Source organism: Eucalyptus grandis, chromosome 1, assembly GCF_016545825.1.
Source record: "Eucalyptus grandis isolate ANBG69807.140 chromosome 1, ASM1654582v1, whole genome shotgun sequence".
Lineage (NCBI taxonomy): Eukaryota > Viridiplantae > Streptophyta > Magnoliopsida > Myrtales > Myrtaceae > Eucalyptus > Eucalyptus grandis.
Genome location: NC_052612.1, coordinates 44131666 through 44158800, shown reverse-complemented (window position 1 = coordinate 44158800; position 27135 = coordinate 44131666). Strand labels below are relative to the sequence as shown.

Here is a 27135-nt window from a genome sequence, read left to right as displayed (position 1 = left end):
TGAGGACCTTTAGGTTTTTATAATTAGGGAAGACGGGTTCGCTGGGAGGACATTTTTTTTTTCCTTTCAAAATTTGGGGTTTGGTCGCTTTCGGTGGCCACTAGCCGAAAGAGGTCACCTTCGTGGGGCCCTTTGTTGACTTTTGGTCATATATAATATAAAACTACGAAGGAAAAAAACTCTCTTTAGACGTGCACGATCCGTGAGATTGCTGAACCCGTAAGTCCTTGAAGCCGCCGAAGCCTACAAAAGCAGAGAAAGAAAAAGGAGCCGCAAGCCGCACAAGTCAAGCTGAAGAGAGCCGGGCGCATTTTTGTTTCGACCTCGAACGCGTGCTAATTTTTATGTCATGAGTTTATGTTCAAATGAGTTGTTTATTTATAAATACTTTGGGTTTGAGGTTAAATCTAGATATTAGAAACATTCGAGTGTGTGAATGATGATAAACTCGATTCTTCAGATTATAGTGAATTATTTCTTGTTGTTGGGCTATAAAGTGAATATAGTCTAAATATTTGATCGAACTACGTAAATTTCTGGTATCCTTATTATTTCTCGTTTATTTCTTTAACGATTTCGCGTTAACGTAAGTTGCAAGATCATTTCGTTTCTGCGTATTATATTCCAACATCGTCAATGTGAAGCAAAGCAAAGGTCCAGATACGTCAGAAGCAACTTCGTGAGAATTGGGTTCTACAGCTTTGGTAGTTTTCAGTTGTTGGGCTACTATATTGGGGCCAATAGTATAAGCATATTTACCTTTTTTTTCTTGTAATCCTTTTTTGAGGAGTAATTGCATGCGAATGACCTGACTTGATCCTATTTGTGGACCAAAGTGCATAAATTGAAATGATCTGAAACCAATGCCAACCAACTTTGTGATTGAGTCGAGACCAACTCGTTTGTCACCTCCAAATCCTATGCTTACACACTCCAAGGAAAGGGGAAAAAAAACAACCATTTAGGACTTAGAATTTGTAAGTAGCTTCGATCAAATAGCTTGCACACAATCGGTAAATAAGAATAGAAAACTTTAGCTTTTGAATTAGAAATCCCACAACCTTCCAACAAATCTCAGCAACCGTTTTTTTTTTGAATTTTTTTCCCATATTTGAGATATTTTCATATCATGTGTATTTACTAAAGTGCGAGACCGTGTTCACACGCATATTTAGGGATTTAAGTATATACTACTAACTATGCAACAAAGAACTTTCCACGAGTGGCTCGATTTGGGGTTTAGCTGTCCACTCTCACTAACCATCTAATTAGGGGTTTATCAGATGGTTTATGGAATTCTTTGCATACGGATGACATATGATATAATTAAACTTTATTTAATTATAGAAAAAAAAAATGAGTACTTGACATTTGGAGTGTCAAAACTTTGTACAAAATGATATTTAAGTATCAAAAGTTATGAAAGTGATACTTAAATGCCAAAATTGGACCGAAATGGATTACTTAAGTGCTAACGGCGAGAAAATCCAACCAAAATACTAGCGTGGTGATTTTTCGATTGTTTTGCATGCTGACATGGCTAGACAAGTGCAAAAAAGACATGGTTTTACTAGCTGATGTGAGTAAATAATTAATATAAAAATTAATTATATTAAATTTAAAACTAAATTTATTTTAAAAAGAGAGAGAGAGAGAGAGAGAGAGAGAGAGAGACCCTCTCGCTGCCTTCTCACTGTCCCCGTGAAGGGCCAATGAGAGACCCCGTCACTGCCTTCTCACTGTCCTTGTGAAGGGCCTCATCCCACCGTAGCTGGCCCTTTTTGGCGACGATGAGGAGGTGGCGGCAGCAAGCAAGGGCATAGCCCTTAATCGCTTGTAAGTGTCTTCATTTCTCTCTCTCTCTCTCTCTCTCTCTCTCTCTAAATAATTTAAATAATTTAATTTATATAACTTTTTTATATTAAAATTTAAATCCTTGCCAAAACGACATTGTTTTTTCATTTCGTTATTGGGTCAATTTTTCAGCGAGCCACAGGCGAGCAAAATTAATAAAAAATTGTCATGTAAGATTTCCGGCGGGGAAATTCATTGGAAGTGGCACTCGAGTGTCCTTTTTTTTAAAAAATGGTATTTAAGTGCTACTTTTTTAACTCTTGGCACTTAAATGTCATATCTTGCAAAGTTTTGATACTTGAGATGTACTTTTACCTAAAAAAAAGTGACAATTATTATAAGATGGTGGCCGCTAGTTGAAGTTTCCCAGTGTCTCGAAGAAAATACTATTATATTAAGAGGGTGGCTGGTTGGACTTATCACAATTCTTTCTTCCTACAAACTTTCCAATTCCATAGTCAAGCTAAACTAGTGGCCATCCACGGAAAACTAAGAAATGGTCAATTCAGCTATTACCTAACATGTTACAAAAATTTCTTTGAAAATCTAATTCTTTTAAAAAATAAGGTTGGCCATTGACGATAGCTAAAATTTGATTGTGGGAAATCATGGATTCAATTTGATACTCTAACCTCGAAGTACCATTATTTTATCAAATAAAAACTCAAAATGGACCTTGTTTCAAATAAGGGCTTGAAATGCATATATTAGCTTCAAAATAAGGGCTTGAACTCACAAATTGTGAAGGGTAATTTCGTCTTTTAGAATTTTTATTTTTTTTTTATAAAAAATTACAAAAAAGAAAACATAGGTGCGCTGCCGCCCCATTGCTGGTGGGGTGGTAGCAATGGTTGGCAGGGTTGCCGGCCTTCGCCTTTGATCGCCTAGGGTTGCCCGCCCTCCCAGATGTTGACAACCTTGTTAGTCTTTGTCACCACCCCACCAGTGATAGGTAATGGCCATAGGCGAGAGGAAGTGCCCTCCGCTTGTGTTCTCTTTTTTTTTCCTTTTTTTTTTTTTAAATTTATAATCTAATCTAATCTAATTTAATTTAATTTAATTTTGGATGGAAATACCCCGATTGGTCAGAATTTTTTGTCGTTGGCAAACGGGCGAGACTAGTCCCTTATTTGAAATGGCCATAACCACTTTGTCGCGATCTAATATTTCGGGTGAATCACCTAAAATTTGGCTAATGGATTGTTAAGCACTTAACTCGAGCTCTTCCAAATCCATACAAATTCGCGACTTATGTTTAAATTCTTAACATGCAAGTGGATTTTTCAATCAGAGTCGCCACTAATATATTTTTGTGAGTCGATTAGAAATCCAAGTAAAGTGACGGGAGGTTTACTTTATTCCTACGGACCGAGAGATTTATGAGTTCGAGAACTTGATTACGCTAGATTTCTCTAACACCCTTTCAGTACCTTTCTATTTTATTTTGAAAAAATGTTTGGCAAGTACCTTGAATTGATTTTAATTTATCTCCTTAACATGTGATGTCATCATGCGAGTGCGCAAACCATCAATTTAACATTCAAGAAAAGCAATAAATAAATTGGAGGACTTATCTTATAACAATGAAAGCATCTACAGTTTTAGCTTAAAATTCACATCGACAATCCTAGATATGATTCCTAATTAACATGCAATGTCTTTTTTTTTTTTTTTTTTTCTATTTTCACTTAATTAATGAGAATCATGCTTTGTGCAATGCATGCTACTAATCTAACATGAAATGATGTGACATAGCAATATGACTTAAGCTATATGTCAAAAGTGAAATATGAACAACAGTGAAATATGAACATGCACCCTATCCTAAAGAATGAAATTGATTCACTCTAAAGGCAATTTTTTCGTATTTTCCATGAAATTTCGAAATTAGAAATGCAATCTAAATGTGCAATCTAAATTAACCAAATGACTTAATTCTAAGGAAAAATCCCAAATAGGGACTCAAAGTGCATATTTTTCTTAAAAGAGGACTGAAATAGAGTACATGTCTCAAATAAGAACCAAAAATGGTTATTTAGTCTCAAAGAAGGACTTTACTTGTCGGCCGGTGAACATATGCATCTCCAATGCATATTCCGATGACTTTGATTAGGAGTATCTTTGTCCAAAAATATTCTTTTTTATTTTCGGTTTGTTGTTCTTCTTTTTTTTTTTTTTTTTTGGTCTATGGTTGCACTTGTTCATCATCTTCTTCGTCCCCTCTTCATTTTCTTCTTACCCAGATCAAGAAGATTGGACTTGGGAAGGGCCGGGGAGGGTTGGACGCCTATTGCTAGCAGTGGGCAAGGACTGCCAAGCCCTCGCCGGTCACAGGCGAGGGCTTGTGGCCGACTCTTGCCAAATGGGCGAGGGTGGCCTCGGCCGCGATCGGTGAGGGCCGTCGAGCCCTCGCGCTACGGGCGAGGGCTTGCAGGCCCTCGCTGGCCCTTATCAGTGGCTGGTGAGGTGGGTGAGCCCTCGTCGGCTGTGGGCGAGGCCACCCTCACCAGATCTGGCAAGGGTTAGCCTCTCCCAAGGCTAATGAGGGGCGACCTCCCTCGCCTCCACCCGCCACTCCATTGACAACCTCGTCTTATGCTAGGACTACGACTGGGACGCCCATGTCATCTTCTTCGTCCCTTCCTCCCACCACCGCTCCTAGATCTCCAGCTTCTCCGGCTACCCCTTTTGCCCTCGAGCACCTCCTTGTAGGGCCTCAATTTGGACAGCTCCCCTCCCCCACGGCTAGCGAGGGCTCGATGGCCCTCGCTCGCTGCTAGTGATGGGTGTTAAGCCCTCGCCGGCCTTTCTGAAAGTCCAATGTTTTTGATCTGGGCAAGAAGATGAATAGGGAGAGTGGAAATCGTTATCAAATCTTCACTTTCCCGTCGTTTCATTCCGACTCCTTTGCTGTTCTAGGTGACGATGTCCGAGAACCTATTCCTTAGTCTCTTCCAAAATCTTGAGAAGATATCCAACTCCATCCAGAACCATCTCTCTACCTTAATCGCTCGTCCCGCTAACTTGTCGCAGACTAATAACAATGCTCTCTTCTCCATCTCGAGCTTGCCCAAACTGAGCGCGCCGAGCACAAATTTCCAGGCTTTTCGACCAGAAGAGGTGCTCAAGAAGGTGGGCACTTCGTTTTCCTTCCCCTTTGCTTTGTGTCATTATCGTCTCGAGTGAATAGTTCAGGGTTTTGCATGTTTTGGATATAATGGTGTGTATGCTCGGTTGGTGTTTGTTGATATTCCTAAGTGAAGGCAGCAAATGGGTGCCTTTCGAAATGCATCACTGCAGTGTGTTGTTTCATGGGGGAAATCAAAGGAACCGTGCCTTGAAGAAGACGATGAACAGAACAACCAAAAATGAAAAAAAAAAAGTTGGATGAAAATACCCTAATCAAGCCACCGAAATATACATTGGAGATGTAACTATTCACCGATGATGGTCGAGGTCCTTCTTTGAGACTAAATGACAACTTTGAGTTATTATTTAAGACAGATTTCACTTTAGGTCATCTTTTTGAGAAAATGAGAGCATTATGAGTCCTTATTTGAGATTTTCTCTAATTCTAATGACAGTCAATTTCTAATCAAATGGACCTAGATGACGTGCATTTCATAAACCTAAATCTATATGATATGTTCATGATTTTTTTTGTATTTTTTTTATGAAAATTCGTAATTAAAATCAATATAAATCTAACTAAAGTGAAAACTAAAGTGAAATGTTATCTATTCTAAATGCCTTCTAAACATGCAGAAATAAATAATCTATCATGCAATTAATCCTAATCTACATGGAATGCAAAATGCAATTTTTTTGTATTTTCGAGATAAATAAAGCAATTGAGAGACAAACCCTCAAACCATCCATAGTCATAAAAAATGCTATCCACCGTTCGAATTGAAATTCAAACTTGATTATTTTGCTAATAAAAACGATAAATTAATCTTAAGTATTAAAAATCAAGATATCAATTTTACTTCCATGTGAAAAATATATATATATATATATATTTTTTTTTGTTAAAGTCCCCACGTGAATAATTATTCCATTTAAACCTTTATAGATAGAATAAAAATTCAGGCGGTTGCGATTTGGATGTTACATCATGGAACTTCAATCATGCATTGGAAAAATTTTCACCAAAAACCAAACAAATAAATAAATAAATAAACAAAAACACTACCTAATTTAATTTTCCTTTTTTTCTTTTGTCTTTTTCTTCCCAAGCACGGCTTGTGCTCGTGCGGCTGGTCACCGGCTCCGGTGAGGGGCGGCGGCTGTAGCGGTGGCGTCACCGTCGATCGAAGGTCGTGGAGGTGCGGAGCTCCGGCGAGGTCCGGCAATTCGGAGCTGCAGGAAAGAAAAATCAGTGACTGGTTCGGGCTCGAGCAGAGGTGCGGAGCAGAGAGCTGTGCCGAGGCGAGCGAGTGCAGGCGCGATGACTGGCTCGGGCGCTGCGGAAGGGTGCTCGTGCTGGACCGAGGCAGTGAGGCGGCAACGCGGCGTCCGGCGGGGCAGCAGAAAGGCAGCGAGGGTTCCTGTGGCGTCGGGCAGCAGCAGAGGGTGAAACTGCAGGGGCGTCGGGTCGCGGTTGCTACAGTGAGGTGGCCGTCACGGGTGAAGGAGGACGAGGTGGTGAGCAGCGGCGGGTCGCGGACCAGTGCGGCGTGACGGGTGCGGCGAGACGGGCGCGGCGACGAGCAGCGGTGGACGGCGGGCGGAGGCGCGGCTGCTGCGGCGATTCGGCGAAGGATCGAGCGCTGCAGGGGTCGCGGAGAGGACGGCGACGGGTTGCAGCGGCGGCGAGGCTGGTGCAGTGGTGGTGCCGGTGCGGCGGCCGGCGCAACGGGGGCCTCGAGCGGCTGCGGGGCGGAGCACGAAGAAGACGAACAGTGCTGCCTTTTCTTTCTTTTCTTTTCTGCTTTCTGCTCATGTCACTCACCGGTCTTCTCTCTCCCTACTACAGACCGGTCACGTTTCTCCTCCTTTTTATATTTTCTCCTTTTTCTCTCACTCTCTCGTACGAATTTTTCTCGGCTCTTTTTCCCCGAAAAATCCCCCCATTTGTCACGAAAATTGTGGCCCTTTTATAGTGTTTCCGGACGACCGCTTTGTACGTAATTTTCCGAGTTTCTATCTTCTATTACATTAAATCAAAAGTGTAAATCGGAGCAGCGTGATTTCGATCGCCCGATTTTCTTTCATATTTTTTTCATTTTATAAAAATTCTTGCCATTTATTTACTTAATTTTTAAATTCTTCGCATTTAATAAAATCCGAATATTCATCGGAATTTCAAGCTTTTATGCATCAACTTGATGCCCACTTTGGTATCAAATTTTTTTTCAAACAATTTTATAAAGCAATCAATTAGGTGACTTGGGTGATGGAAAATATGACATGGCTCACAAGTATCTCCTAAGTAGATGCGTTAAAAGAGTTCAGGTACTGAATTGATCATTCATAAAGTCGTGGTATTAAGGTGATTATTCTAAAAGTGTCCAAAAATTTCAGCACAAAAACAATCTAGAAATATGTCGTGCTAAGTTATGCGTCGAACAATGTCTTTAAATGCATCAAAAGGATCTTTCAAAAAATGGATTTGTATTCGAATAGTGCATAACTGCGCTAATTGAAAATTTTAGATTAAATTAGATCTTGAATGTTTCCTGACATTAATCGCCACAGTGATTAAAGAGACATTCATTTCCACAACGTTCAAAATTCTGTCATTCAATCTCAAATAAAGCAAGTTCAAAGAAGAAAAACAAACACGAAATTACGACAGAGGCAAAGGAGTTTTTACTAGCTTTGCTATTTTTTTTTTTCTGGAAAACAAACTGACCTTTTGTTATTTTTGATGATTCTGCGTTTTAGTCTAACAAGACCAAGAAAAAAATGGCAAAGTTAGAATTGGAATAAAATTGTCAATCTTGCATGGTGCTTTCATTGGTGTTTCAGTCGGTCAATTTGCATAGACAAATTATGCATCGATGGTCAGGATACCCACGGCCATGTAAGACCCTGCAGGATAGAAGATCCGTGTCTCATGTATGAATTTTATTCAAGCGTAATATTATTTGAATCAAGATTATTAAAAAAAAAAAGGGGAAGCTAATGGCAAGAAACTGGGCGAGCATGGGCGAGTTATTTCCATCCTTTACATGACTAGACCCACTTACTTTCATTTAATAAACAAAATATTCCTAAATCATTCAATTACAAGTTAAAGTGACGGCTTCAAATTTATTTACTTTCCTATTTTGTAGCTTTTCTATTTGTACATAAGATCTAGTTGCCATAATTAAAAATATCACATGCTTTGATTTTTTATTTATTTATTGTGGGTATCCGAGGTATGTTAAATGTGTTATTTTTTTTGTATTTTAAAATTTTAGTTCAGTAATAATTAGCTTTGTTGAAAAGTGAAAAATTTAAGGAACCTATTTCTTTTGTACAATATTGAGCAAATTTATGGATTAATTGTCAAGTAATTCAAAAAGTTCACGACATAAATAGCTGCTAATATATTCACATGTTTGTGAGCTTTTTTTGTGTACATATCATCACCAAACTCTTTTTTATCAGTTATCTTTTATACATATAATTTGATGATTTATGAAAGATAAATCTTGTATACAGATATTTTAGAACAAAACCATAACTACATTCCCTTGAGTAAAACTTTAAAATTTGAAATTTTGATTTAATTTAATTTTGCATAAAATAAGATTTCTTTAAAATGCTGTTGAAATGTCTGGATGTGCATAATTTTCCCACACCAATGGTTTCAGTATATTTCTAAATACTCATATACACATTATGTGTAGAAGTGTTTCGCCAATAACGAGGACAAAACATAAATTCTTTCACAAATGAAACTAAACAGTAAAAACTTCATTATGAAAGTAAATATTGAAAATTGGAGGGACGAAAAATAGATAGTTGTTTTAAGAGTAATGATGACGAAGAAATCACTTTTTATTTCGTAAATAGCAAAGAGTTTAATTTGATGAAAAACCATTTAAGAAGAATAACTACTTTAGGGAAACTGTGCAATATAATGGGTGAAAATAGCCCTCCAATTTTAAAAGTACTCATTTTTTTCCACATTCACTTCTCAATTATTCTCTCCTATCATTCCTATTCCTAATTTAAAATATCACTCAACTTACGGGTCGGATCTCGGATCCAACTTACGAAACTTGACCCGGGAAATCCGAGGAAAACCTAAGCGCACGCAGAAGCCTAAGCTCTTCTTCTCTTCCTCCTCCTCATCTTCCGTCGGCGGTCGAACGAAGGAGAGGGACGGCAGAGCCATGGCTTCGTACGACCTCACGCCTCGCATCGCGCCGAACCTCGACCGGCACCTGGTGTTCCCCATGCTGGAGTTCCTGCAGGAGCGGCAGCTCTACCCCGACGAGGAGATCCTCAAGTCCAAGATCGAGCTCCTGAGCCAGACCAACATGGTCGACTACGCCATGGACATCCACAAGAGCCTCTACCACACCGAGGACGTCCCTCAAGGTCTTCGGTTTTTGTTTTATGTTTCCTTTTTCTTTTCCTTGTTTTCTTGATCGATTTTTGTGCGTTAGCGCTAGGGTTTTAGATGATCCGGCGTCTTGATTCGGGGGTCGTGTGCGCTGTTTGTCGTGTGTAGATATGATGGAGAGGAGGGCGGAGGTGGTGGCGAGGCTCAAGGCGCTGGAGGAGGCGGCGACGCCCCTCGTCAATTTCCTGCAGAACCCTAGCGCCGTCCAGGAGCTGAGGGCCGACAGGAGCTACAATCTCCAGATGCTCCAAGATCGACACCAGGTAAAAATCGCGACGCGCGTTTGGTGTTTGTGAGGTCATGCTAGCGATTTAAGTAAAAGCTTTGTCACGGGTAGTGCAGTATTTTGATTTCTTGAGTTTAGATGTTGCTTCTTGTTGTTCTGGTTATCTTAATGTGGTATTGTTTATGATATGAGTTTGGTGTGCTTGGGGGTGCTGTTCGGCAGATTGGTCCGGAGCAGATAGAGGCATTGTATCAGTATGCCAAATTCCAGTTCGAATGTGGGAACTATTCGGGTGCTGCTGACTATCTGTACCAGTACAGGGCGCTGTGTACAAACAGTGAAAGGAATCTGAGTGCATTGTGGGGAAAGCTGGCTGCTGAGATTCTGATGCAAAACTGGGATATTGCTCTCGAGGAACTTAATCGTCTGAAGGAGATCATAGACTCCAAGGTTTTTGCCGAATACCTGACTGTTTTATTCGGATTGATTGAATAATCCTTTTATCGGTGAAATTGACAGATTAGTTTTTGTTGTTGAGCCTGGGTCGGAATTGTTCATGCCGGTTTCTTTTGCAGAGTTTCTCATCCCCTCTGAACCAAGTGCAAAGTAGGATATGGTTGATGAATTGGAGTCTCTTCATCTTTTTCAACAATGAGAATGGGAGGACTCAGATCATTGACCTGTTTAATCAGGACAAGTATGGATCTTTATTTTCCTGTTTAATCACTCCATCTTTTATGCATTATGCCTTAATAAAGGCTTCTGCCCAACATGTCACTCATGCTCTTCATGCGGTATTGTGTTAACACGCATGTACTATCATGATATTGTTGAATAAGTTTGTCTGAAAATAATTTAACTTTCTTCTTTGCAGATACCTGAATGCCATTCAGACAAATGCTCCCCATCTTTTACGTTATCTGGCCACTGCATTTATCGTCAACAAAAGAAGGCGTCCTCAGTTCAAGGATTTTATCAGGGTTGTTCAACAAGAGCAGCATGCCTTCAAAGATCCAATCATAGAGTTTTTAGCATGTGTCTATGTCAATTACGACTTTGATGGTGCACAAAAGAAAATGAGAGAGTGTGAAGAAGTAAGTTTCTTGTCCTGATGCTACTCTTGATTTATTCAAGGCATTTTGGTGAATGGAGGCTCCAATTTAGATCCTCTTTTTTGTCTTGTAAAAGGGGAATTGATATTCTGCTTTTAATAGGAAAGATATGCCGCATGGTCTTTGAAGTTTCATTTAGCCTTCTTTCTGCTGTACCATGTTCACAAGTGAAGTGCTGTCGCTTGGACTGTGGGTTTACTAATTGTCATTTAATTGTCATTCTCTGCAGTTGATCTTGAATGACCCTTTCCTTGGAAAAAGAGTTGAAGAAGGGAACTTTTCCACTGTGCCATTGAGAGACGAGTTTCTAGAAAATGCCCGCCTTTTCATATTTGAGACCTACTGCCGAATACATAGAAGAATTGATTTGGGGTATGTATGTGATGACTGAATGTGTAATATAGTTCCATGTGAAGGCATTGCTATCTCTTTGGTTGCTTGAAATAGTTTGCATGGCAATGGATATTGGTTGCTCATCCTACTTCTATTATTTTTCATTTTTTTCCCTCATTTTGCCATTGTTTGACAGTTCATGTGTGGAACATACCTTTAATAGAATTGGTAAAAGAGTAACAGATTGTAACATGAATTGAAGTTTTCTTCTCTTGCTTATAATGAGTTAGGTTGACCTTATTGCTTACTCAACACTTGCAGTTCAAGAATGTAGGTAATATTATGAAAGGAAGAAATCACCCAAGTCGCATGATTATCCTATTTAGATGGAAGATTTAATTTAAGAGACAATTTGAAGTTAATCTTTTCACAGTGTTTTGAAAATGTTTGATATTGCTTTGAGCTCTTTTATTCGGAAGCTCTTTTTGGGGCATCCATTGGAACTTCATTTTATTCTCACAGTCTTGTCTTAGTGATTGTACCACATAAAGTTAGGGGACTCCTTCCATGAGGGTTCTCATTTGATATCATTCATGTCAAGGGGTAAGCAAATAGCAATGTGATCATCTCCATTGCAAGAGATTTAAAAAGAATTTGGGGAAATGTGTGGCTTTCAGCTCTATAGTAATTCCACTGACCTCACCCAAACATGCAAGTTCATCTTGGTGGAGAACATAGTTTCCTGTTGTCTTGATTTAAATTAATCTTGCATGCAGCTTTTATCATAGCAAAAAACATCAGTTGAATACCAAAACAACTGAGGACCTAACATGTCTAATTGCTTCTACTGTTTTCTTGAAGATTCTACGACCCAAAATTGTTTTCAACATCGAAGGGATAGCTGTGATCTTCTTAGACTGTGTTCTTTAATCACTTGATGCATGGTTTCCATTTATTTACCACGTATAGAGGCTTCTTAGACTCTGTTCTAATAGTAGGACTTTATGTGCAGGGTCCTTGCAGAGAAAGTGAATTTGAATTACGAAGAGGCTGAGAGATGGATTGTCAATCTTATTCGGACCTCGAAACTCGAAGCCAAGATTGATTCCAAATTGGGGACCATTGTCATAGAACCTAACAACCCGAATGTGTAAGATTGCCTATAAATTCCAAGCTCTTTACAAATATCTGCTGATCGTTATGATATCCAAACCACCTTCTTTTCATTTCACATCTGCATCTTTGTACTCTTGGTGTGCAGATGTGGAGAACCACGTCCGTAAATTAAGTGTGCTGATATTATACCTACTTCTGTTTTTATCTTTTCCTGCAGGTATGAACAGCTGATAGACCATACGAAGGGACTCTCGGGGCGCACTTACAAGCTAGTCACTCAAGTTCTGGAGCATGCACAGGCACAGCCTGCTCGATAACTTTGGTGCTGAAGATTTTGAGTAGCTCTCCTTTTTTAGGGTTAAGTTGCCTTTTACTTTATATGTCAAGCTTTTGCCCAAAGAAAGCCTTCTGTTGTGAGAGTTGAGATAAGTCGAAATTTGTGGGAGACAGAATCCTTGTTAATTATTTGTATTGACAGACGTCCATTTTCAATTTTGCGCCGGCCATTCAAATTTTTGTGAACGGAACGTTACTTGAATTTACTCCGTATAAATGGAGGTCCGTTGAGGCTTTCATAGGACGTGGATTGAATTTTACGATCAAACGTTTCAGTTTTCGGTTGTCAGTCTCCGAAGCAAAATCCAATTTCGACGGGCTCTCGATCTCGAAGGCATCAGCTGTGACTGCCCTGAGCAAGGTTGGGGACTTATCCGATCATCCCTGCTCCCGGATCGATCTCATAAAACTTCAATCAAACACAAGTTCAGCTGGCAGAAAATCTCTAGGGTGATTTTCAATCGAGATTTTATAGAAGTTTTGTAAATTAGATATTACAAACCTGGTCACTTTGGATATCTCGTTCTCTGTTCCAAGTTCCACGCGAACATGGAAGACACGAACAGCAAAGCGTCCTCTTGCACAAGGGTTTGAAGTAAAGACTTTAGAGGTTGCATTTATTTCTCATAAAATTAGAATATGTCCTGAAAAAGCGTTTTAGGGTGCTTTGGTAACTATTATGTTCCTGGAAGTAGATTTTGATCAAGAAATTATTATTTTTTATTTTGTTCCCGAGAGTAAATTCTGATCATAAATTATTCTTTTTTATTCTATTTACGGAAACTGATTCTAAGCCGTTTAGAATCGTCCAAAATTTCGATTCCTGGAATAAATTGCGTTTGGTACCGTGCTCATAATCTGTTCCAAACCAATTTCTTTTAATTTTTTAATAATTTTTTTCCTTTTTCTCCTATTCTTCTTCTTCTTATGGCCGTTCGCCGGACCTCGCCTTGGCTTGGCAAGCTTGCTGGATCGCAAAGCCGGTGGCGGACGGTGGTTGGTGGCGGCGGACGGTGGCAAGCGGTGGTGGACGGTAGTCGCGAGATGGCCGAAGGGAAAAAGAAGAGTTGTTGGTTTTGATTTTCAAATTTGTTCCCGGAACAAGAATCAACTTTTTTTTTTTTTTCTTGATTTCACTCCCAATATGTGCCGAGAACAAAAATTTTACCAACCACCCGCTGCGATGGCTCTGCTTGATAAGGTTCCGTTGATCCTTACCCTCAAGGTGAGGGGTTCAAAACCTAGCAGAGGCGCTTGGTGCCTTAAACGTTTGCATGGGGTGGTGGTTCTCTCGTGCGGCCCACGATTTGCCCGCCGGCAGACTGTACGGATTTTCCTTGGTCATAATTTTTAATTTTTTTTTACCAAATGCGATTCTGGATCCGAATTGATTCTGGGAATAAAAAATCACAATTTGACCTTATTTGGATGGTTATCAAACAGGGTCTTAGTTATTTAAGGGAAAACGGTTTAGTTTTTCCTGCATCCGGTTGGACCTTTTTGATAATGATGAATTGGAAGTAACCTCTCGCGTCGCTCTAATAGAGGTTTTAGGATTCAGGTCCCGGGCCGTGTTGGGCCGGGCAGAACCATCATCGACCGGGCCGACCCGAATCAAGCTTGAGTTGCTCTTGCCGGCATAAAAAACACTCTTTCTCCGATCTTGGTCGTTTTGGATCGGGTCGCGTCCGCTCAGGTACTCACCCTCTCTCCCTGGTTCTGCTAAATTTCTCTAACACAGCACGTCTCTCGATCCTCTCCATGTTTTGATGTCCGACGGAGTTCGTCGGAAAATCTAGAGACTAGTTTCTAGCCACACGAGACGCCAAAACTCGTTTCTTTTCCGCTTTTGCGATCAATACGAATGGCCCCGACCGAATCTCGTCGCGGTTCTTGTTCCTACGGGGGAATAGTCGGAGTAAGATTGGTCGGGTTTTGCTTTGTTCCTGGAGGAGGGACGGTCGTCTAGCCGTCGGTTTCTGTAGGTATTCGTCTGGGGGAGTTTGTATCTGGCTTTTCGCTTCTCGTGTGGGTTTTGGGTTCGGCCTTGCAGCTCTTTCCGAGGTAGCATATAGACTTATTAGCCGACGAATTCGCGTTGTTGCTGGTCGAAGTTCTCGTGCTTTTTGTGTTATGAGATCTGGGTTTCATTAACTCACCATAGTAAAATCGTTTTCATCTGCTGCGCCGGGAATGCTTCTTTGCATGATGCGATTTATCGTGCTCATTTTGGGCCAGTGGTGGAAACGGAAAGTTTCTGTCCTGCCAACCGTTAGTATCTTGATTCTCTTGTTTGGTTTTCACAGACAAGTTTTGGAGGGACTGGTACAGGAAGTATCGCACAAAAGTTTCCCCCTTTTGCTCGAAAATAGTTGACATCACATGGACAATCGGTTGGAAACTTCACTCGGTAAGAATTTACTCGTTCCATCTTTGATGATGGATTTTTTTTTGCCATGACCGGAGCTTGTGTGGGTTTAGGAACAGAGAAGCTGTTTGAAATCCGTCTGCTGTCGAGAAATATTTGGGTCTTAAGAGAATTTTAAGGGGGTTTGATTTCTCGTAGAGTTTCAATGAAACATTACATGGTACATAAGATTACCGTTGGTGCCCCTTGTAGAATTCTTGCCCCTCCCTCGTGTACATGATCTGCTGTTTAGAGGGATATTCTCACACGTCCTTTCCACGACAGATTTTGAAGGTTGCTGTAATGCGTGTAACAGGGGCCATTTGTGCAGCAAATAGATGTCATGGTTATTTATAGTTTATATCTCGATGATTTCTGTAGGGTGACTTCTTGAGATCTCTTATGTTACTGTAAAAATGAATACCAGTTATTGGTAGTTTGAGTCCATTGCTGACTTCTAGACTGGAATGTCGAGACATCTACGTCTGTGCCCAGTCTTTTTCTCTATGTTGGTTCCCTGTCACTACCTTACCTCTTGGTACTGAATATAAGAATATACCAATTTGAAGCGAGAATTTCTGGCAAATTGTCACGTCTGGCATATTAGTTCAACCATCGTAATTTTCTGCTTGCCTTGGATAAATAAACTTGTTCTTCCCGTCCTTTTTCCAAATTGAGAATATTTGTGTTGTGGGTGCTCCAGATAAGATAAACAGCAAGAAGAGTGACAAGGGGGTTGATGCTATTAAGGAGGATCAGCTTTCCTCAATCGAAGTTAAGAATGTCTCGAAACCAATTCCAAGTTCCCCTGGAAGTATTTGGCAGGCCAAAGTTTTTGATCCAGAATCTGGGGGAACTGTTGGACCGAATGCAATTGTTGATGACACTGACGTTTCTGGTGAAGTATACATGGAAGCGTGCATAGTTCCTGAGGATGTAATGAGGGCTGGAGGTTTTGGGGCCAGAGACGATATAAGTAGATTTCTTCCAGTTGCCAGTGATTCTACAGACTTTGAAGCTGCTCTGCGTGATGCGCGGGACTATGAGGAATTGCAAGAGGAAGTATGCAGACCGGGTCTTGGCTGGACAGAAGGTACACCAAGAGAATAGCTACCTCGTCTCTAACATTTGTGCCTGTTGATTAGCTCAACTTCTTCTGTACTTCCACACCATTTGCTCGATCAACTCTCTCTTTGATGTACTTAGTTTTTTCAGATGCTCAAATTTGTGTCTCCGCGTCTACTTGTGAATGTCGTTGTAAGTTTTGTAACTAACCAGTTATCAACTTAACTCAGAATAAATGAATTTTGTCACTTGGCAGTAGCTTAGTTACATTTATGCATTTCTTAAATGGATCTGATCTTTAGCAACCATAAATTTTTCTCTTGCGTTAGCTCGTGGAAGTCATCCTTTATTTTAACCACCTATCGAGTAGCTATATTTTATACCAAATGCTCAAACGCAACACGGGAGTTGACACGTTGGTCGATATTGTAAATTGACTGCTGGTAATGAAACGAAAATGATGGCATCGCCTAATGGGTCACCATTAGTCCCAGCGTCAAGTTTTTCAGCTTTTCATTGAGCACGTTTAGGGTGGTAACGCTAATGAAAGCCGATGGTGCAAAGACTAGCAACTCGGTCTATGCAAGCAAAAATTTAAATGCCATTCGTTTGGGCAACTTGTGTTGAGATTGATTGACTAAAGAGAAATTCTAAACTCAGTGTTTTTCCAAATATAAATCCAGGATTCAATGTAGCATGCCCCTTCAACCTCGTGTTCATGAAATTTTGCTTCTATTCAACACTGCTGCATAGTTATCATAAGGACAACCTTCACACTGATCAGGTCCCAATAGTCAGTGAAAACCACCCGGGCAGGAGACCAGCAGTTCCATAACTGGGAAAATCTTCACATCTTCACCCTCATTTTCTTATTCTAGTTTAATACATAGAGCGTCAAGATACAAGCAAATGAAGGACTGAGAAGTTAACTACCGTAAAGAAAAATTCTCTCTTATTACCCATGGTGGCGCGCTGCACCAAAGATGCTTACGTAAAGAACACTGCATGAGGTTTCTATACCCCCAAATCTTCACTCTTTGACAAGGCTCAGAAAGAGTCAGTCTAAATGGCGTCCTCCTCCTCAAAATAACTTCATACTAGCAAACCGTCCTTCTGAACTCTAAAAGCATATAACTAGGAGCTATGTAAGTAAACAGACACAGATCAACATGAAATTACAGGCTTCACCCATCCACCCAAGACTTTTGTTCAGTTCACCATGCAACTCTGTATTATAGTCAAAAAGGAAGAAAAAGATTCCAACCTCTCTATTCATTCAAACATTTGCAACCATGTGACTACGAGACATATGCAGAAGATTTCAACTTCTTTGGTGGCGGATTTCCTCCCGACAAGATTACGTACGAATAGAAGCACAGCATCGCAGCACTACATGCACAAAATGAGAAATCAAATGAGTCACTTTACCCAATTAACAGTCTAGTAAGCAAAGCATTTCTCTGCAACACCAGAAGTACCTGATAAGTAAGTTAAGCCCGGTTGGAAATACTTTCTTCGTCTGCATCCATGACACAAGAGGCGAGTATTAAGACAAAGAACTATCCGATCAGTCTTTATACGCAATCTATAGGAAATGCCCAGACTTGTGCTCCTACACATCGCACTTCCACAGATAAAGAGTATCATAGGGTATGGTGCTTGAAACCTACCAGAGAGTAAGTCTGAAAGTTCTTCCAGAAGATGACAGCAGAGAGGACTGCAAGATGAAAAGAAGATGCATAATAAGCTCAGATAAGCTCAGAGAGATCTCTACACAAAAATTGTGACCAAGGATGTCCATTAACTCAAATACACAACACTGCAACAGGCAGTGCCCAGACCGTATAACTACTCCTTCATACATATCATACAATAACTACTACGATCAGTACAATGAAATAATTGCAAGTCATACTTAGCAGGTTTTGATTTAAGGAGAGAAGAATCTTCTTAGATTTTTTGAAAATTGTACTAGAAAGACCACAAAATAGATTAGTTGAGGTTAGAAAGGTGCCTTCTTTTGTAAAAAAGTAGATTTAAAGATCCAATGATAATTAAATATTGCATCTCCTAAACAATCGAGGTTCCCTTCTGGAAAATCCTCCATTTGAAGGAGCAGAAGCACCTCTAACAAGCATGCTGATACATCTCCACATATCTATCACTAGTTCCATCAGCAGAAAGTGAAATAAAACCAGGTTCCTATGCAGAAACTCTACAATGCCAACAGTTGAGTTTGCTATAACAATGTACACACTTCGTTTGGTCAAGTAGTTATATTCACTTAACATGAACAATGAGCTCCAGCCCCATATGCAAGGTGCATAAACACTGATTCTGAACCCAAGACAGTCCAAAGAACACAAGATTTACCATTTGATGCAGAAAGCAAGGCACTCAAAATGGAAAATATCACGCTGATACTTCCAGGTTATCTATCATATGCTTTTTGCTTGTACTACTCATAAATATAAAGATGAAAATTCACGAGGATGGTAAAGCCTGTATGGAGGATGGATTAATAGAATAACAAGTACCTATTTGTCCTAAAATGAAAGGCAAGCTGGATTTTCCTTCTCTCCAGATCTTCAAGCTAAGTGTGCTAAGGGCTAGTATAGCACCTCCAAATAGTACACCATTGCCCAGAGCAGTTGGATTTCTTGAGAAAATGAAACCAAGAAGTCCACCACTGAAAACTAGACCGCCTGTTAGAAGAAATAATAAAATTACATGAGTAATTTTCCTCCTAAAGCTGTCAAATTACAAACTTTAATAGGTTTGGAAGGTGAACATGTAAGATGGAAAGGATATATGAACTCAAGTGATCAACAAGACAAATCTCAACTACAATTCAACGGTGTTATACTAAGATGAGGATCAAAGGCATGCATTACAGAAAGGCCTCAAGTTATATGTTCTTATGATGAAGAGCATCGAGGAGTTCATATTCAGCACACTCACCAAAGGGAATTCCAAGGCAAAAATCATGAATTTTAGCAGCCCTCACTGGCGTCGCAACACCCTGTTCCTGTTCGGGCTCAGTTAGTCCCCTATTTTCAGCATGATGGTCTTCCATGGATGTATATGACTTTGTTGCCCCGTTCATTTCTGATCTTGAAGCGTCATCTGTGTAACTCAAAGAACTTGTGTTGCCAGGGGAAGTAGTCTCTGGGCCACGTCCTTCAAGACTCATGACGACTGATGACTACACAATTGTTACAGTCATTATACAAACATCACAAGGCGAAAAAAAAGAAGAAGGGAAAAAAGAGTATGACTCCAATAAATTTGAACTGAATTTACAGTTGGAAACTTATTTAATGGACCAAGATAAAGCCGTTGATAGGATATAAGCTATTTACAATACTTCCTGACACACGAAATCCCCTAATTGAACTTCATAGAAAAGTAGCAGGCAATGAGATAACACAAAACACTCTCCACTTGCACTCCCAATGTGGAATGAAAAGCCCTGTCTTGCAAAGGATCTGCAAGCGTCACCCCAATGCTATCCTGGACATCTGGCTACAGTCTACAAACATAATTGAAACATCCGAGGATAGGTCCTGGGACAAAGACACAAATATTGGGTCCATGATATCTACGACCCATTAACGGGCAGAACAATGATTCTTAAAGTATATCTCTTCCTATATTGGAAAAAGATTCAAAAAGCTTGTCCGGTGTATAGAAATGCAAGATATGCAGTTGAAAAAAGCCATTCTAATTCCATAATGCCAACATTGCAAAAGAGTTATGCAACATCAAACAAATATACCAGATCATCCCAGTTGCACAATTCGATTGCAAGGGATGTGAGACTCAATGAACAAGCACAATAGCACGATTCTCAGCAGGCACTCCTATTACGGCCCTCCGCAAGAATATCAAGAACGCCACGACCCACATCGCTTATCCCCTAAAAGACCGAGTTTTGACGCATCTCTCGAGCAAACAAGCAAGACCCTGCAAAGCGGCGACGCGGAGCAAAGCACGATCGACACAATTCCGCGGCGGGTACCTTGGATCGATGGCTTCGGAAGGACAAAGCAGAGAGCTTGCGAAGCTGGAGCTTGCGATCGATCGCGGAGAAGCAGGAGAGCTGGGACGGAGAGGCGGTCGCCGCTGTCGCTGTCGATGCCATCCCGATGCCGCTGAGTCAACTCCGGGAATCGAAATCGAAGACAGGAAGAAAGAAGAAGAAAAAGAAGGCTCCTTTGCGGTGACCTTGGCTTGAGGGAGTTCCAATCAATAGAGGAAAAAGGTCGTGATTTGATTTTGACTTGTTCGTGATGGTTTCGGTGGCCGACTGGTCGATGTCTGGTTGGCTTTATTCGAAAAATTCTGACAGACCGTGATCGTGCGACGTGAATCATTAATCCCATCGAAAAATCGTGTTCTTTTCCCTTCTCGAATAGCCTGTGTTTTCCTATGAGAATAAATTTTTTCCATACCATCATTTTCTTTTACGAGGCTAAATTCGTCGAATCGATAAAAAGAGATTGAAGAAAAAAAAGGAAAGGAAGAGTCGGTTTGTGATTTGAACAGGAAAGAGGAATTGTGTGGTTTGTGCTTGCTCTACCCATTTGACATCTTTTGAGCCTAGAAGTGATTGATAGGCAACTTAAGATGACCAATTTGAGATGATATCGGCTCGAATTGAATATTTTTATGTAGATCTTACATAAGGATAGACTTCAGTAATTATTAGTTGCAATCTTCTACTTTGGTGCAGGAGAATGGGAATTTGTCTTATCAAGTTCATAGAATTGTCGTAAAGTTTTATAATATTTTAATTTTCAAAATTTGGCTCTCGAGTTTTTGAAATCAGTTAAAATAAGCCCCTAAGGCAAATCAACCAAAAAAACGAAAGGACAATTGAAAAATACGTTGTATTTGAGAATAAATGATGAAAAATCTTATGGATATTTAAGATGGGTTAATGGTAGGTACACATTAACATTATATTTTTGAATCATCAATTTTTTTCCCATATATTTAATATGTAACCAATCCGCCCACAACAAATAGTAACGTCAAATCATGCAGTCAGAGTCGCAAGCAAAATTTGGTCGGAGCACATTACCGCCGATTTCGAATATTCAGAACAAATTTGCAAAATTCGAAAGGTGGGGGCTATTTGCCACAATCCAAAAACATTAGGGGGCCAAAATAAAAATCTCCCCGCGCAAAAATGATAAATACCAAGAAGTTCAGGGGGTTCGATAAAAAAAAAAAACTGAACCGAAACGAAAAATGGCGAAAGGACGAGGAAGGAAGAAAAACCAGAGGAGGAGCATCTGAAAAAAGAGCAGTGGGGAAATTGGCGCTTCTTCGCGCCATTTGAAAACCCTAGCGCCTTCCGCTTCCATCACCGCGATCGCCGGAGAAGAGCCATGGCGTTCCTCGCGCGTCCGCTTTCTCGGCCTCTCCACCTCCGAGCCTCTCGCGGGTTCTTGCTCTCCTACTCTCTTCTGAGCTCCTCCGGCCAGGTGCGTTGCTTGACACCGAGTAATTCGATTGAAGCTTTTTTTTTTTTTTTTTTTTTCTGGGTCGTTACGAGTGCATAGGGACGTGGCGTGGATGGCGAAAGCGGAAAGCTAGCAGCTTTCTTTAGCTTTGAGTGGGACTCGTTAGGGAGGGAGGCTTGTGTATAAGCGTTTCGTGCTGGACTGTTCGCGGGCAGGGCTGGCCATGCAAGTTTGGCGACACCAAGTGACTCGATTGAAGTTTTCTTTTTCTGGGTAATTGCAAGTGCATAGGGATGTGCTGTGGATGGCGAAAGCAGAAATCTAGTAGCTTTCTTTAGCCGTGAGTGTTTAAGCGTTTCGTGCTGGACTGTTCGTGCCAGGGGTGGCCAGGCAAGTTGCGCGACACCAAGTGACTCGATTGAAGTTTTCTTTTTCTGGGTCATTATGAGTGCGTAGGGACGTGCGGTGGATGGCGAAAGTGGAAAGCTAGTAGCTTTCTTTAGCTGTGAGTGGACTCGTTAGTGGGGGAGGCTTGTCTATAAGCATTCCGTTCTGGACTATTCGGGGGCAGGGGTCTTCTCTTTGTCGGGCAATATTGTTTTCTTGGTAACTGGAGGTCTGGGTTGTCTTAAAGTTTTTGCCTTGGTAAGAGGGTCTTCGTATCGCATCTGTTGCTTTTGGTTTGGCATGTCTGTACCCCCTCTTTCTTTATATTCCCTGATGTTTTCTCCTCCCGTCGACAGAGCAATGGAAGGAATTCGGTTTCCAGAACGAGGACGCGGGCATGTTACCTTTCCACTGTAGGTAATCAGCCATTGTCGGGGCTCACTCCCTTCCCCCGTGCATGTATATTTTTGCCGATGCCTTGCAAAATTGTATTCTAGGAATTGTTATATGCAAATTTAGCGTTACTCTCTTTCTCTCTTATGAGTTGACTCTAACTGCCTCCCAATTTTCAAGGCTCTGGTTTTCGGTGGCATGACTTGTAGAGTTTTGATGTCCCTAGTATTCTGAAAATTAGCTGCAAATGTTGTTGGCATTTCTTCATGGGATTCTGCTTCACAATCTTAAAATGCTGCACCTTGAAAATGCATCTTACAGACTGTAGCACGTAGGAGCTTCTCTGGCATGTTTTGTATGGTTGGATGGCGCATTCTTAGCTTTCTGAGTCACATTCTTCATTCGTATGGCTGCTGGAAAAGATGTGACTTCACATAGCATTAATGCTTTGTCATTTGAAAAACATGTCTAGCAAAAGTTCTTTTGCCAGTTGAGTCATTGGATTGGTCTTTGATGGTGGTTGGGACTAATTTCTGAGCTTGATGCATGTTCTTCCAATTTTAGTTGAAGAGTTGGATTTTGAACGTGATGGACTTCATGATGATGTCAAGATGATGGAGAGAGAAAATGCCCTACGTCATGCTCTGTCAAGCCTTGCAGGTGATTTTGGTAGAGAATCCATGCTATCTTTGAGGCGATTTTTCAGTTCACGACGTCAACCAGTAATATCCACTGGTTCTTTGAAGCTCGATCTAGCCCTCGAGATTGGAGGGTTACCAAGGGTAAGGATCTCTTTCTATTGGAGCTATCGAGATAGCAAAGGCTCGAGGCAGAAATTTATTTACATATTTCTCCATTGCAAACATTTACATTCCGAGTATTATTTGACAAAAGTTTACAATCAAACAGAATATCTCTATAACTGGAATTCATCATAGATGCGCCGTTTTTTTAATAGTGAAGTTAATGGTTTACTTGGTCACAAGGCAATGGTTATGTACAGATGATTGCGATAGCTATTGCCATTGGATTTCCTGACAATTGTATGTTGGATTTTAGTTATGGAAATTGTATTGAATGCATTTTCTGTCCAGATTGGTTGTTGGTAAGAAAAGAAAGCTTTTGTCGTTCAAGCTTAACTTAAATCTTGGAACTAATCTCAGACATGATTTATGAGCTACATTGTAACATATTGCCTGAAGATATAGTACCATGGTAATTGCTTTATGGCTGCTTTTAGCACGATCTATTATCTTTATGTTAAAGCTGATTAGGTTTGGACTTTTAATTTCTGTTCGATATGAATTCTCTATGTCCAATTGTTTCATTGCATAAAGAGTTTGAGTTGAACATTTTGATATGCCTGTGCTGAAGTTTTGAATTTTTTAGATTATTCATGCTGTGAACCCAAATATAAATCCATTTTCAGGGTAGAATTGTTGAAATATATGGGAAAGAGGCATCTGGCAAGACAACACTTGCCCTTCACATTATTAAAGAAGCACAGAAACTTGGTGGTATGTGTCTGTTTTCTTGCAGAGTTGCTGTTTGTAGGCTATGATTTGATTTCTCTTGGTCCTGCCATTAAGATGGCAAGCTCAAGAGACCTTTTTGCTTTCTTCAGAGTTAGTTGTGTTTCTAAGCAATTGTTTGCCTATTTTATGTGTGACTTTTAAGTCTCTTATTTGATTATTTTGATTGGCTTATCCTCAGGGAGACTGTTATCTTCATCCCCTTTAATTTTTCTTTTTTTGAGCAGGTTATTGTGCATACTTTGATGCAGAGAATGCACTCGACCCATCACTCGCAGAATCAATGGGCATAAACACAGAAAATCTTCTTCTTTTCCGTCCAAATTCTGCTGAAAATTTGCTTAGTGCAGTTGATACACTGACAAAAAGTGGGTCCTTAGATGTCATTGTCATTGATAGTGTAAGCGGTTGGCTCTTCTCTTTGTTTATCCCTTGTTTTAACTAGAACTTTTTTCTGTCCCTTTAGTATTATCTATCTTTACACAACATTTTTTCTAGAGCAATTCTAGTGTTTTATTCCTACAATCATTTTTGTTGGTTTCTGATAATGCTAGTTGATAAAGTGGCCTAATATTACTCTCGTAGAGAACGCAGGTTGTGACTGAAGGGTAGCATGCTTTTTGTGGGCTAGTGGCTATCTCTCTCTGGTGTTACTACTACCATGCATTTTTTCAAGCTTTTTCATATGCCTAGGGCATGCGTTGCTCTTGCAGGTTGCTGCTCTTGTGCCCCAATGTGAAATTGATGAACCAATAGGCTGCAGAAACAAAGACATACAATCAAGAATCATGACACAGGCTCTTAGAAAGATCCATTGTTCTCTTTTCCAGTCAAAAACTCTCATTGTTTTTGTGAATCAGGTTTATTTTAACTTCCACTTCCCTTGCATGGGATCACTTGTCCCTTGTAGGAAGAAGCTTGATGGCCACTAAACATGAGCTTCGCTCAATTCCAGGTTAGGTCAGTTCCAAAATATGGTCAGGGTTTTGGAGGACATCGAGATGAGGTTACATGTGGTGGAAATGCTTTGAAGTTCTATGCGGCTGTCCGGATGAGACTGGTCAGGATGGGATTGCTTAAAACGGATGATAAGGTAAATGACCATTTGGTTTCAATGAAGAAGATAACCTCCCTTGACTTTTCTAGATACTATTTCTTTTGGGGGTCACTGCAAAGCAATTAAAGATACTAGTTCCTTAAGAAACAGTTGAAGTACATTGTACCGCTTTAACATGTTTTCAATGGTCTTTTTACATGTAATCATATTCCACCAAATAGTATTTGCTAGTAGTTTGCATATTCTAAATTGGTATCAGGGTCAAGTTTGATTTCTTAACCTCTATATATAGTCTCCTTCTAGTAGTTTTATTTATCCATTCCTTGGAAGTAGGGGATTTTCTCAAATTGTTGTTATGTACTTTTTCCATGGAATCAGTATTGGCATCGGTACACCTTTCTTAAGTTTTAATTTACCTTACTTAAATAACTTTTAAGTATTTTCATCAATATGTTCTAAGCAGTACAAATTTCTATGAATTAATTGATAGAGCATGTAGTGTCCTCTATCATGCTTTTGTTAGGCTCTCAAAATTTGAAAGGGAGCAGATGTATGACAAGATTTGCTCATTACGATCTTGTTCTGATTTATAGGGAAAGCTCATCTATTTGAATATTTGTGTGGATGATACATAAACATTATCTTCAGGATGGAGTTTTCTTTTTCCAACTGTAAATATGAGAATGTCTTGACTTTCGTAGGGTTGTTTTTATTAGTTAACGGAATTCAGTTTCTAACTTTTGATTGTTTTTACAGTGAATCATCTTGCACTATGATTTTCCAATAGTATTTATCCCTTATTATTTGTTTGACATTTACTTTTGGGTGGCATTTTCACTAGCCAACTGGTCTTGGTGTTTGCGTGGAAGTGGTGAAAAATAAGTTGGCACCTGCTAAGAAGAAAGCCGAACTAGGAATCATGTTTGGAAAGGGTTTTTGCTTGGAATCTGAGGTCTTAGAATTGGCCTGTGATAATGGGATTATCTTGAAAGAAGGATCCACATACAACATATATGGGGAGGTTTTCCATGCTAAACATGAAGTGGAAGAATTCCTGGCTCAAAATGATGGTGTTCTTCAAAAGATAACCATGATATTGAGGAGTTATCTGCTTGAAAATGGAGAGTGATGACACTAGGTCCTTGGTTGGATGAGGATGACATGTCCTTAGGTAATTGACCTTTCCTGGACAACCTGCCTAATGCCTTTCCATTCCTGGTGATTGGATCTGGTTAACAATGAATGACAAGATCTGACCTCATTGAACTGCGGCATTTGTATGTGCTCGCATATGCGCGGATTCTTATAAAATGGGCATGTCAAGGATCAGCTCCAAAAAGTGAAGTTGATCTGTAGTGAGGCACCCTTTTCTATTTAACTTTCTGGGAAGGATTGGATATTCATCTTCACGGCTTGTAGATTGACACCAATCAGTATATTGCCGAAGCAATGGTGATTCTAGCAACCATCTAATTGCCACTGGTATGTTAAGATAACTTTTTCATTGTAAATTGATCAACAGCATCTGGTGCTGCATTACTTATGAGTTTATACTTCTGTACAACAGTTAATTGTCTGTCAGTAGATGAAGTGGAATTTTTCCCCTTTTTCTTTTTGTGCAAATTACTGTTCTGTACTCATATTAGTACGGTGGAGCTCATTCTGTTTCTTACCAAGCAAAGAATCAAAATAAGTTATTCTGATTACTCTTTGATGAAATTCTGTGCAATCAATATTTTCATTTGTGTTGATTTATATGCTCTTCCTTGATTTCTGTAGTTTAGAGAGTGAAAAGCAGTTAAAGGACAGGACAAGATATCCCCCGATCGGTGGCGCAAGTTCATTTGTCTAGAAAGGATAGCTTTGTAGCTGTCCCTGATACATACCTAGATCCATCCATGACAAGGTGGTGACACGAAGTGAAGCCTCTTAATTTTTTACAATTTTCGATGCCGTAGATAACTTTACATTGAGTTAGCCAAGAATAAGTGCTTAAAGACATTTGATTCATAAGACTTCAATGGAATGACGCTAATCACGGCGCTTGAATCGGAATGTCAATGGACTAGGTCCACGGCTTGGACTTCAGCCTTGGAATTCATGAATCTGCGTCCAATCTCGGCAGCAAGATGACTCCCAGTACCGGTAAAATTTGACGGCTTTGACTATTGTGGCAGCCTAAAATTCCTACCATCCAAACAAGATTTTCCACAAAGAATTAGTGGAGTGGGCGAACGGTCGAATAGGTTGTTTGATCAGGTCTATCCATGAAGATAAATAGA

At 40.1% G+C, this 27135-nt stretch overlaps 4 protein-coding genes across 9 annotated transcripts; 3 read left to right on the top strand and 1 right to left on the bottom strand.

The window, feature by feature from the left end:
- Positions 1-9118: 9118 nt before the first annotated feature.
- On the top strand, positions 9119-12727 carry LOC104444702 (eukaryotic translation initiation factor 3 subunit E). The gene is made up of 8 exons (XM_010058439.3): positions 9119-9393; positions 9527-9681; positions 9867-10094; positions 10220-10341; positions 10519-10738; positions 10986-11128; positions 12102-12239; positions 12423-12727. The coding sequence occupies exons 1-8, from the start codon at positions 9186-9188 to the stop codon at positions 12520-12522; spliced, it is 1314 nt and encodes a 437-aa protein (XP_010056741.1). The 5' UTR covers positions 9119-9185; the 3' UTR covers positions 12523-12727.
- Positions 12728-14143: 1416 nt separating this feature from the next.
- Positions 14144-16284, top strand: LOC104444676 (hypothetical protein). Of its 4 annotated transcripts, none has more exons than XM_010058423.3 (3): positions 14144-14237; positions 14848-14951; positions 15652-16284. In XM_010058423.3, exons 2-3 carry the CDS (start codon positions 14924-14926, stop codon positions 16056-16058), a joined length of 435 nt encoding a protein of 144 aa, XP_010056725.2. In that variant the 5' UTR covers positions 14144-14237; positions 14848-14923; the 3' UTR covers positions 16059-16284. The 4 variants fall into 4 exon arrangements, with proteins under 4 accessions (XP_010056725.2, XP_039171127.1, XP_010056731.2 ...); XM_039315193.1 differs by lacking the exon at positions 14144-14237 and adding an exon at positions 14251-14526; XM_010058429.3 differs by lacking the exon at positions 14144-14237 and adding an exon at positions 14251-14605.
- Positions 16285-16807: 523 nt separating this feature from the next.
- LOC104444669 (protein FATTY ACID EXPORT 1, chloroplastic) lies at positions 16808-20326 on the bottom strand. The gene is made up of 6 exons (XM_010058404.3): positions 20035-20326; positions 18975-19218; positions 18551-18718; positions 17684-17730; positions 17492-17532; positions 16808-17402 (listed from the first exon to the last, which is right to left on the bottom strand). Exons 1-6 carry the CDS (start codon positions 20155-20157, stop codon positions 17312-17314), a joined length of 714 nt encoding a protein of 237 aa, XP_010056706.2. The 5' UTR covers positions 20158-20326; the 3' UTR covers positions 16808-17311.
- Positions 20327-21282: 956 nt separating this feature from the next.
- On the top strand, positions 21283-26859 carry LOC104444658 (DNA repair protein recA homolog 2, mitochondrial). 3 transcript variants are annotated; one of them, XR_001988863.2, is made up of 9 exons: positions 21283-21505; positions 22228-22288; positions 22829-23046; positions 23694-23781; positions 24024-24196; positions 24510-24656; positions 24752-24889; positions 25695-26335; positions 26633-26859. XR_001988863.2 is itself a non-coding variant. In XM_010058391.3 (8 exons), exons 1-8 carry the CDS (start codon positions 21410-21412, stop codon positions 25980-25982), a joined length of 1209 nt encoding a protein of 402 aa, XP_010056693.2. In that variant the 5' UTR covers positions 21283-21409; the 3' UTR covers positions 25983-26572. The 3 variants fall into 3 exon arrangements, 2 of the variants coding, with proteins under 2 accessions (XP_010056693.2, XP_010056700.2); XM_010058391.3 differs by lacking the exon at positions 26633-26859 and having other exon boundaries at positions 25695-26572; XM_010058398.3 differs by lacking the exon at positions 26633-26859 and having other exon boundaries at positions 21284-21505; positions 22228-22284; positions 25695-26572.
- Positions 26860-27135: the final 276 nt, after the last annotated feature.

What these genes read in the sequence shown, in the direction of transcription:
- LOC104444676 (XM_010058423.3), top strand. Translation starts at nt 14,924, where the DNA reads ATGGACAATCGGTTGGAAACTTCACTCG. An exon ending in TCGGTTGGAAACTTCACTCG is followed by an intron (nt 14,952 to 15,651) that starts GTAAGAATTTAC and finishes TGGGTGCTCCAG; the next exon opens with ATAAGATAAACAGCAAGAAG.
- LOC104444658 (XM_010058391.3), top strand. Translation starts at nt 21,410, where the DNA reads ATGGCGTTCCTCGCGCGTCCGCTTTCTCGGCCTCTCCACCTCCGAGCC. An exon ending in AGATTGGAGGGTTACCAAGG is followed by an intron (nt 23,047 to 23,693) that starts GTAAGGATCTCT and finishes ATCCATTTTCAG; the next exon opens with GGTAGAATTGTTGAAATATA. An exon ending in TCATTGTTTTTGTGAATCAG is followed by an intron (nt 24,657 to 24,751) that starts GTTTATTTTAAC and finishes GCTCAATTCCAG; the next exon opens with GTTAGGTCAGTTCCAAAATA.
- LOC104444702 (XM_010058439.3), top strand. Translation starts at nt 9,186, where the DNA reads ATGGCTTCGTACGACCTCACGCCTCGCATCGCGCCGAACCTCGACCGG. An exon ending in AAATGAGAGAGTGTGAAGAA is followed by an intron (nt 10,739 to 10,985) that starts GTAAGTTTCTTG and finishes CATTCTCTGCAG; the next exon opens with TTGATCTTGAATGACCCTTT. An exon ending in CATAGAAGAATTGATTTGGG is followed by an intron (nt 11,129 to 12,101) that starts GTATGTATGTGA and finishes CTTTATGTGCAG; the next exon opens with GGTCCTTGCAGAGAAAGTGA.
- LOC104444669 (XM_010058404.3), bottom strand. Translation starts at nt 20,157, where the DNA reads ATGGCATCGACAGCGACAGCGGCGACCGCCTCTCCGTCCCAGCTCTCC. An exon ending in TTTCATTTTAGGACAAATAG is followed by an intron (nt 17,731 to 18,550) that starts GTACTTGTTATT and finishes TTCATCTTGCAG; the next exon opens with TCCTCTCTGCTGTCATCTTC. An exon ending in GGGCTTAACTTACTTATCAG is followed by an intron (nt 17,403 to 17,491) that starts GTACTTCTGGTG and finishes TTGTGCATGTAG; the next exon opens with TGCTGCGATGCTGTGCTTCT.